This window comes from Leptosomus discolor, chromosome 15 (assembly GCF_034619465.1).
Source record: "Leptosomus discolor isolate bLepDis1 chromosome 15, bLepDis1.hap2, whole genome shotgun sequence".
Taxonomy (NCBI): Eukaryota; Metazoa; Chordata; class Aves; order Leptosomiformes; family Leptosomidae; genus Leptosomus; species Leptosomus discolor.
In genome coordinates this window covers 1,653,195-1,663,953 of record NC_141405.1, presented here as the reverse complement: position 1 = coordinate 1,663,953, position 10,759 = coordinate 1,653,195, and the positions used below count along the sequence as shown (strand labels likewise).

General features: G+C 42.8%; 1 protein-coding gene across 1 annotated transcript in view; it reads left to right on the top strand.

Moving 5' to 3' along the window:
• Window positions 1-4,769: 4,769 nt before the first annotated feature.
• Window positions 4,770-10,759, top strand: part of SMURF2 (SMAD specific E3 ubiquitin protein ligase 2) — a 63,629-nt gene continuing 57,639 nt past the window's right edge. Inside the window, exon 1 of the mRNA XM_086473824.1 lies at window positions 4,770-4,821. Coding sequence (XP_086329950.1) covers window positions 4,770-4,821 — 52 coding nt within the window. The remainder of the gene's footprint in view (window positions 4,822-10,759) is intronic.

Genomic DNA, 10,759 nt, shown 5'->3' with positions numbered 1-10,759 from the left:
GTTTAGGTGAGGCCTACTTGTTAGCAGGCACTGGATTAACAGGAGAAGAGGGAGCCCTTGCTTTGAAGACCCTTGCTGTTGCTGCTGGAAATTGGCTTGGGACAGACAGTACGTGCTGGTGAAAAGCACACGGCAGGCAAACAAACTCCGGCTTCTTTCAAAGGATATTTTGCAAAGTGACAAACCGGAATGCTTTGAAAGGGAATGACTTAATTGGGTAAATTAGGAAAGAGGCAGGGAACACTGGTGGTGTAAATGTTCATCATTCTTCACGATTTCTTTTTTTTTTTTTCATTTATCTTTTTTTTTGGCCAACGTTAACAAAGCTTTACCAAAAAAAAGAAATATTGATGTGTTAAGGAAGGGAACAGACTTTGTAAATATTCCAGACCTATTTCTTTTCAGATTAAATTGGACCTGATAAATTTAGATCTTAATGGGGTTGCCTAGGTGTATACTGCTGTAATACTTTTCTGCTCAGATCTACACCAGTAGGTGGCAAAAATAGGCATGTAGCACTAACAGTTGCACACACAATGGAAATACATCATAGAGAAAAAGGAAATGGAGGTGTAATTCTCTTTTGATCAACTCTAAATCCACGATCTCTAGGGGTGGTGTCTGTAATTCAACCATGATAAGCTCTGGGGAATTTAGGAAATGGCGACTACTAGAAGGAAATACAACCCAGATAATTTTAAGTATCTTTATTGTTTAAAATTGTCCCAGGAAAATAGTTTCAAACTTTTAATTTACTCACAAAAGCTTAATAATAGGGGTAGAACTCTCTTGCTTTCTTGATACCATCACAGAAGCTGGGGAAGAACATGGTGTAACACCAGCCAGCTCTCATTACTGCTGAAGGAATGGGTTGTGATTAAACCTCTACACAGAAAGAAATGGAATGTAATTCTTAAACATTGATTTGCTTTGAACACATACTACGTGCTGAGGAATGAATTTCCAGTGTACTCTTCTGTTTCTAAAGATGATGAGGACTTCACCTCCAAAAAATTAACTACAACTATCCTCTTCTGAAAATGAACACTATTTGGTTAGAGACATTTGTTCACATTTCCCAGTGTCCAAAACCACTAAAAATTGAGAAATATCTGCGAATGCAAAGCTTTCTTTTCATTCTATTGGGTAATTCAAAAAATTAAAGCCCTTTTTTGTGCAGCCATAGAACAAAAGTTTTTGTATTTCTAAATACTTCTTCAGAAGTTTCACTAATATGATACCAGCAATTAAATTATTTGGTCCTTACGGACTCCTCTACAACCTTGTCGGTGTCCTAAAGATTCCTGAGCTTCCCACTTTTCTATACAGTTCCTCCAGCCCTTCAGCCTATGCCTCAGTTGCGCACTTCTGGTTGCGGACGACTGGATGGGACTCCCTCCTCTGAGTCCAGCAGCAAGGCTGTCATCCAAGAGTGAGCTGCGGGGTGACGCAAGGCACTCCCTTCCCTCCGGATCTGAGCTAGCGACCTCATCTTGAAAGGATTTGTTGCTCAATGATATCAGCCTAGAATGAAACATGGATCACTTGTCAGCACTTAATGATGATATTTGCTCGCTTATCTCACAAGATCAGCACTGTAAAGCATGAAACCTCTTCACACCCTTGAAATGGAACTGTGTAAAGACAAAATTTACTGTGAACTGTTGGCTTCTAAAACCTAAAGCAGGATCGGCCCAGGAGGAAAGCAGGAAGCAGTTCGCATCTGGTGCATTTGTCTATCCAAGTGCAACCTGATCTAGGTCATTTCTACCCATGTTAGTCAAGAGGAGACATCGTCCTGACCTAAGTGGGACACATACTGTGCCTGCAGGTGCTAATGACAGCTGAAGCCCCTCTTCTTTCACCCTGTGAAATACACACCTACTGTATAGGACTTTCTTACATGTCACTGATGCATTTTGGATGTGTTACTAGAAAAGCTCAAGTCATGTAGGTTATTTAAAAATAAATAAATATAATCAAATATTGCACGTATTTTTAAAAAATGCACAGCAGCAGCAGCAATCTTGCAGCCAGTGCATTTTCTATAGTGACCCAAATGCACAAACTGCCAATTAATGCTCTAACCCTTGCAGTATATCACGGTATTTTCACGGAAAGGTGAGCAGCCTGTCCAAGAATCTTACAAAAATTTATAGTTCAGCAAGTTGTTTTCTGAAAAGCAGTATGAAACTAATTATACTTCATGACCTTTAAAAAACACTTTTAATGAAAGCACTAAAATGTTCATTTACCTACTGACAAGGAAATACTGTATTTAATCCCAACAGTTTTTCTTTTAAATATTGGCATTGCAATTAATGTCTGACACACTAGTTATCCATTAGAAAAAGATCGTGTAGCAAGAGTACTATGTTTAACATAACATTAAATACTTTTGTCAAATTACATCAGAATTATTGAATGCTGGGTCCAGAGTGTACTGCAAGACCCCAGAAACAAATAATCATCACATGTTAGGAAAAATCTAGAGTAACCTAGAAATATGTTAAGTATGTGAAAAGTGGCTTTATATTTTGTTTTTTCTATTCAGTTCAGCAGTGGCCAGGTAGTGTTGCAATACTTGCAAACCATCAGACATTTGCTTTATATAGTTGGTTTTAGAAAAGGATAATGACCTGGCTATGTGAATGTGCAAGCTTGAAACTTTAATAGTACGACCTTCAATTATGAAGGCTCATTTTTCTTCCTCTTTTTTTTTTTTTTTTTTTTTTAAATGCAGGAATCAGGACACCTGGAATGTCTTTGAGGTGTGTGAATTTACGTAACTACTATAAAGTAACTTTTACACTGTTTCAGTGCAGCATATGAGCCATAAAATCGGCAGATATATTGTGTGTGTGTTCTGTAGCAAATGAAGTTTAGACTTTACTTGTTTCAAATTCTCTTTCCTTGAAACAGTGGCTAAGCAATGAATCATCATTTTCTGTCGTGCTCTGGCTAAGCTGTGAAGAAAGGTTAGTTTCTGACAGTTGCTAGCTTGTGTTGAACACGCAATTGCACAAGCAGCAGACACAGTCCTGTGAGGAAGAGAAGCCAGGTCCTGATTCCAGGGCTCCTCTGCTGCCGGGTGAGGTGACATTGGAACAGCAGTGCCACCAGAGCAGGAACCGTTGAAAATCTGCACTTGGAAGAACCTGGCGCTTAAGACACACTTCAGGAGGAAGCAGAAGCGAGTCTGCACATACCCGCTGTGGGGAGGGGTCTCATTTTAAGGGATGAAAGCTTTGAGAACCATAACCCACTTTCAAGGCCTTCAAGGGGAAAAAAACTGTTCCTTGCCCCAGATTTGACTTAATGAGGCCCAAGCTGTGAGCTCTGCCAAGATGGGACCACTCTAGACATGCTTATAGCTCAGTTCTGCACGTGTAACTTCAGAAAGTACATCTCCTGGGCTGCATAGAAGTGACATGATAAACTCTGTGAAGCACAGGTCATCTTTTCATCCCATGTTTGGATCCTGATCCACAGGCTGGATCCTAATCTATGACTACCCATATGATAATACTTTACAGGTTGCCTCAACAGGAAGAAGCCAGTGCAATGACACGACCAAATGAGTACAGAATATTAGTAAGGTTGTAAGAATAGGCATGTGGTTTATTAGCTCAGTCCTCTAAGGTAAACTTTACTGTGGCAACCTTCGTAGCTTTTCTGGGAGCTTTTCCCACCCTTCAGAGGCCCCTTTGACCCTACAAAGGCTGCCCGAGACTGCTGCAGCACGGAGCTCCTCGCTTGGGAAATGTGCTGTGGTGCTGGGAAAACTCTGGAAAGAGTCACCTTTCCTGCGGGACGGGACTTAAATTAGGCCACACTGCATGGATACAAGGCGCTTTTTTTTTTTTTTTTTTTTTTTTTTTTAATTATTTTGAGAATGGCAGCTGACAGAACTGGGCTGCCGATTCCTACAAAGTGCAGGTATGAAGTGAATCGGTCCAAAGTTTAACAGCGTCCCCGAGCAGTCTGTCACACCCTACCCATGCGAAATACCACCCCGGATCAGCAGTACTCCCCACGTTGCAGCCCGGCTTTGAATTCTCACCCGTGTGGTCTTTTCCCATTTGTACCTTCCATTCTCCCGCCCCAACGTCGTCTCCCCCCCCCCCCCCAACTTCATCACTGCCACCTTCCTCCCCGTCTCCCCCTCCCCTCCTCTCAGCCGCGCCCGTCCGCCCCCGTCGTTCCTGACCCCCCCAGCTCTCCCGGGGAGGACCCCAAGCGTCGACGCCACCTGACGCCGTTCCCCTTTCAGCATCCCCGGGCGGACCCCGAGGCGGGGCGAGAAACGAGGCGCCGCCGGCTCCCCCTGCCCGGCGGGGTGCGCGGGGGGCGGGCGGGCGGGCGGCCTCCCCCGGGGGCAGGCCGGGCCGGGCCGGGGGAGGGGAGGGGAGGCCAGACGAGACGAGACGAGACGCGCCGAGGCGGCCGTCTTTGCGCCCGCCGTGCAGCTCCGTCCCCGGCTTTGTTGTGCTCGCCGCCCGGGCTCCGGGCGAGGGGGCGGGGAAGCGGAGGGAAGGGAAGCGGGGAAGGCGGCCGCGTCTCCTCCTCCGCCTCCTCCTCGGCCCCGGCCCCGCTCATGGCGACGCTGGGCACATCCGGGCTTCTCCTCCTCCTCCGGCGGCCGCCGCTACCCTGAGCGCCCAGCCCGACTCCATTAGCGCCTCCCCTCCCCCCGTCTCCCTTCCCGGACCCAGAGGCAGGGGGAGCCCCGGGCAAGGCAGCGCCGAGCCCGCGGAGCGGCCGGGGACATGTCCAACCAAGGGGCCCGGCGGAACGGGCCCGTCAAGCTGCGACTGACAGGTGAGGCTGAGCGGGCAGGCTCCGCCGGGGCCTGCCGCCCCCCGCCCGCCCGCCGCCGGCGGGGCTGGTGGGGCGGCGGCCGGGCAGGGGGGGAGGGAAGGGACGGAGGAAGCTAAGAGCCGCGGGGTCTCGGGCTGGCCCTCCCCGGGGGAGCGGGGCGAGGGGAGCCCAGCTGGAGGGGCGGGAGCGGGCTCCCTCCATGTGTCTTTGAGGTTGAACCTGGGGCCGGAGGAGTCCCTCAGGCCTCGGGAGGAGGGGGGGGAAGGAGGGAAGGAGACGGTGAGCGCTTCCCTCCCCTCGCCTCCCTGCCCCGCCGCGGGGTCCGCGCCTCCGGAACAACACGTCTTTGCGGGCTCCCGGGGCGGTGGTGCCGCCCGCCCTCCCCGCCTGGCCCGGGCCGGGCCCCCCGCAGCCCGCCGGGGTCTGCAGGCGTGGGGCAGCCGGCCGGTGCGCGCTTCAGGCTGGGCGCCTTCTCCTCTTCCTCCGCACCCCAACTTCTGTTTTTTTTTTTTTCCCCCCTTCGTCTACTCGGTGTAGAGTCGAAAGAAACTGTCACAGTCTTTGTTTTGATCTCTTTGTTTGTTGTTGTTTGGTTTTTGTTGGTGGGTTTTTGTTGTGTTTTTTGTGTTTTTTTTTTTTTTTTTAAACCAGCTTCCTTAGTTAAGATTGTACACAGTTGGTTTGGTAAAGTGCCTTCTGCTGCCCTCTTCCAGAAGACCACTTGCCCTCTAATATTTTAAAATATCATAAAAGCTGTTCACCTGTATGCTGGGAAGGAAAATAAGTTGTTTTTAAATACTTAAAACTATGTTATTTTACATATAAGAACCCAGGTAAATAGTTTTAGAGCAAAAATCTTGGAAGTTCTGCTAGAGGTTTCTTAAAAAATACAAGAGACTAAAGAAAAGAGCTAGTTCGAAGTATTTTAGGTCCCCCAGCAGATGAACGGTATTTTGTATTCTAAAGTGTCAGTGCATGAAGGTAAGCAATTAGAAAATATTAGATGACACTGTAAATACTCTTCCCTCCATATGGTTTATTTAACCAGCTTGCAAAACAAATGTTTTTAAAAATGCTAGAAGTTGATATATTTACTTTAGGTGCATGAGCTATATTTCCAGTTTAATGTCTAATGAAGAGAAGTGCTTTCATACTTATTTTTCCAAGTATCTTGTTTTTACATGGGAAGTAAAATGGATCTGCTTATGCTTTACTTTGGAAATACTTGGACCAAATTTGTAATCTAGTTTTCATGGACATTTGTGAGTGTCTATGTATTACACTTTGAAATAAAACTCTTAAAATAAGCATAGCTGGGACTGATGCGTGGAGCAGTACTGCCTTGTTTTTACAGGGTGTTTTGTAGCTTTCTCTTCAGGTTATTGCTTTATTGATGCAGTGCTTTAATACTTCTTTTCTTGAGCAGTGAGTGCTCCGACTTGCTTATCTTTGAAACATTAAAAATGGTCTGTAGCCTTATGTAAAAGCATGGAAAGTACTGCTCAGGGAGTTGTCTCTTTCACCTTTGGATTTCGTGTTCGATTTCATTTCATATTTATTTTATTTTTATTAAGATTTAAGCATACGATGAAATCGTGTCTGTGACAATGTAGGTATGTGTGGGGAGTGTGACTGAGCAAGAAGTTGGCAGTGGTTCTGTGTACGGAGTTGTAGTTGTGCGGTCAGTCCCCAAAAGAAGCAGGTACAATCTTAAGTAACATTTCTGAGGGTTTTGTCAGCTTATTATTTCAGGAAGGGAATATGCAGAGCACAGGACGTTGGCAAAATTGTCTTTCTGGGGACTGTTCCAGGGTTAGCAGCTTTTGCAGTTGCTGGGTACTGGTTCCGTTACTTGGAAGTTTTTATGAAACATGGCCTATTTCTCGAGTTAAAAAGGCTTGAGGTATATTATTCTTTAGCTAATTGTGAGTTGTTTCACATAAGGTCATTTGTTGTAAGGAAGCTTTACATGTTTAAGAAAAACACTGAATTTTATTAATCCAGCTGACATGTTGTCAGTTCTTGCCTGGGAATAGTTCTAAGTGTTGTGCGTGGTTTTGATTACCCCTTTTTGATTGGAAAAGCAGTTTGAAGGCTCTTGAATTCTAAAACTGTTTGGAATTAAAAGAATCTGTATATCCAGTGTTTTTGAAAGTTTATTCTTGAAGTGACAAGTGCTGTTTAATCTTGATTTTCTTTGGCTGTATGAAACTAGCAGTCTTCTGTTTTGGCTTGAATATTTATAGGATTAATTCTGCAATCATTGTATAATGCTTATCTTCTCTGTTCATTATCTCTAAATTAGATGGTATAGATTAAAAAATGGATTTCAAGAACTGGATTCAATTAGCAGTTTTTCAGGACATAAACATTAAAGGTTTAGATGGAAAACATTGTTTTGACTGACTGGATAAATGACAGCGTAATGTTTGATGTGAGTCCAAGAACTGATCTGGAGCTAGTGCCCAACTTCTCAGTCCATCTTGAGGAGCCAAATAAAATATTTAACCTAGGCCTCATTTTGCAAAAAAGGTTGATTCTTTGTTGGGACCTTAAGAAAGTTCTGAGAAATGTTTGGCATACCTTTACACTAAGTGTTTAACAGTTTATTTAGGTCTGGGTTCCATAACAGAGAAAAACCACAGTGGTGGCATACTTCTAGTAAGTTTTTATTTCGTTTACAGTGCATCTGTGTTATACGTTTCTTATAAAAGGTTATTCTTCTGCTTCTAGGTTTTGTCTGTTGTAAATATCACCTGAATCTTCGATGATACGTATGTCGATGCATTTTGCGCAATCTTGAGGTAGAAAGTCACTGGGTAATTGTTAAAATCTAAAGATCGTGCCTTCTGATGATACTTCACCTCCAGTATGAGGTGTAAATGCTTGTTTCTATTAACACAGAGGCAATGTAATTGTAAGTTAGCTAACGTCTAGAACAGCACTAGTCTTCTCCAAAATTTGGTTTAGCAGCTTTTAATAACACTATGCAAGGAAGCTGTAATAAGAGGAAAGTTCTTTCAACTCTGACATTTTTACCACCATTTTATCTAGTCCTATCCTGAATACATCCAAGTTCTACAAAAGCTGCAAGCACAGTCATTCTCTTCCATTCTTACCGTGATTTTTCTCAGTGTTGTGTTGAATTTGTGAATTTGTAAATATATTATTCTCTCAGGCAGAATGTACTATTCTTTCTTCCATCCCCCACGTTCAATTGCATTGATCTTATAGTCTTCAAAAAATCAAGAAATGACCATTGCTTTCAGTTGCTCAGTAAATATTTTATGTCCTAATCTGTGAATTACCTAACCTTAAAATAGTTACATTTGGCTGCTTTCACTTATAATGTCAATGACAGTTACCTGAATGAAGGTCCATCAGGCTGTTTTTGTCAAGGGGAAAGATACATTTTAAAATAAGTCTGAAAAACTACATGGGCACTAGAATATATTGAGTTGAATAATGGTTAGTTTGTGTGTTTGTGTCAGAATATTAACACGTAAAGATGCTTTGATAGCCACAAGGCACAGTTACGCTGTTTTGTACAAAGTGGTAATAAATATCCCATGGATAAAACTGGAATGAGCTGGAAGAGTGGTGTTGGTAAAGCACCAGAGGTAGCCTGAAGAGTTGTTGGATTGGGATTTCCTCCTCCTTACTGTAAGCTTTCAGGTTTCCTGGCAGAGTTTGCTAATTAGGGAAATAAAAGCACTGGATCTTGTGTTGTAGAAAATGGACAGCATCTCATCTTCTGTCCTCCTGTCTCTTGTTGACTTTACCGTCTGTTAATTCCTTACAGTATAAAGGTGGTACTGTACTTTACTCTTAAGGTTTATAGTGTTGAAGGAAGAAGATGCTACTCTTTTTATCAGTTCCTAGAAACTCTTTTGATGCTCATAATGTTTCTTGAGAAAGATAGGTATTATTTAGAAAAAGCCAGAATATTCTTGAGTTTTGTAAAACCTGTTTTTTTGCAGTGGATAAATCTAACATTTAAATTAATACAGTTGAAACAGCAGTTAACCTAAATTCTCATTAGTGTTGTTGGAAGCAGGACTGAAGTTTATGGATAGCAGAGCCTTATTGAAGGAACAGCGTTCCTGACTGACTGATAAGTAGCTACCTCTATTTTTAAGTAGCAAGGCTGTGGTTTCGTAGTTGACTTAAATTGTAGTGCAGTTTTAGGTCAGTTTAAAATCTGAGTGCTGTTTCTTTTTTTGCTTTGTAGTCCCTGGCTTCACTTCTCTGGGCCCTCCCTTGTGTTGACTCCAGCGACTGTGTAGCTCTGTGATGAGCTGAAAGCTAATCCTACCAAGGAAAAAAAATGGATTTTTGCATTGAAGGAGAGGGATGCGTACAAGAAGCTGAAAAGAGGGCAGCGCTGCCTCCTTTACCAGCAGCCTATGGTTAGGTAGGCTTTGGTCAACAATAAAACAATGGGGTTCCTTCATGTAAGGTGTATTTGACTTAATGACACATGAAAACTAGTGCTTAAGAAATCAGAGTCAATAAATTACATAGTAGGTGGATTAGACTGGTGCAGTCCTAAGAGAGTCAATAGGCTTGTGTCTAATCAGATTGTGTAGGGATTGATGGATGCTTGGCCTTCAATATTTTCATCAAAGTATAAAGTGTGTGTGTGTATATATATGCTTTTTATATATACAGTATATAGTTATAGATATTTATATACATATAAATCAGTTGTGGATCACACAGATGCCAAAGAATTGTAATCAACAACTGAGCAGCTGTATGGAGCAGTCTCAACTGCTTGTTTCAATGGAATCTGCTTATATGACAAAGTTTTATCCATCTGGGTATAAAATTAGGTGTCTGTGTTCAACGATATGTAATGGGGTATCATGGCAAGGAAAACAAAGATCAAAAAGGATTTGGGGGAGGAAATCACAGGAGGAAAACAGTTCCACAGGAGCTCCAATTAAAGGAGTAAGGCCCGATATTCATCTTTGGTTGTAGAATCAGGAAAGCATCAGGTGGAAGCTAGTAGGGGGTTTATGTGTGTAGGTGACATATGGGACATATGCAGGAGACGTATGGGAAATCTGCAGACAGTCCTAATGTTAATGTTTAAAAAAAATAAAACTGTTGAGGGGAAAAAAAATAAAAGGGAAATCCTGGGGGTGGAAAAATAGCAAGTAGTTTTTAGAATTGTACTTTTCAGTTACATTTAAAGGGTTTAAGTTGTCCCGTAACGTCTGTTTGCGTAGCTGAACTTAGCTGAGTAACTCAGCTAGGGGTGACAAATTTATTTATTTTTTCTTTTTTGTTTGTTAATCACACTGAAAAGCTGATCAGGCCCCAGATAGACATTTTGCCTTTATGTCCTTAAGATGAATGGTTTGATCCCTGAAAGAAGACAGCTTTTAATGTTTTGTTCTATCTCATGGCCTTTGAAGTGTGTCCTTGCTTTGCCACCTTACGTAAAATGACATCTCACCATTGGGCCAGACCTTTCTTGCGGGTGTTTGAAAAGGTGGATGATTTCTTTTGGGTGTCTTCGCTCCTCTCATCACAATAATGAGATGAGTTGACTTCTGACTTGGCTTAATGGCACGAGCATGTCATTATGCAGGCTGTTACGTGCGTGCTTTAACACATAAAATGTAAATGCTCGTGACACATCCAATGTCTGAGATCATTCCTGTGACTTCTGAGAGGCTGGTAAGGATTGATCTCAATAAGGTTAGGCATTGTGTTTAAAAGTAGCTACTGTGTGTGTCTGCTATTAGCAAAGCCCATTGCCTATCTGGGAAGGAGAATCAAAATCTTGAGGGACATTGGGCAATAGCATATTCAAGGAAGCAAACTGCTGACTTTTTATTGCTACTTCAACTTTAAATACTTGCAATGAAAGCATAGGTAAGAACACTTGTAACTGAAGAAATTTTCATCTGTAGATAACAAAGCTCAG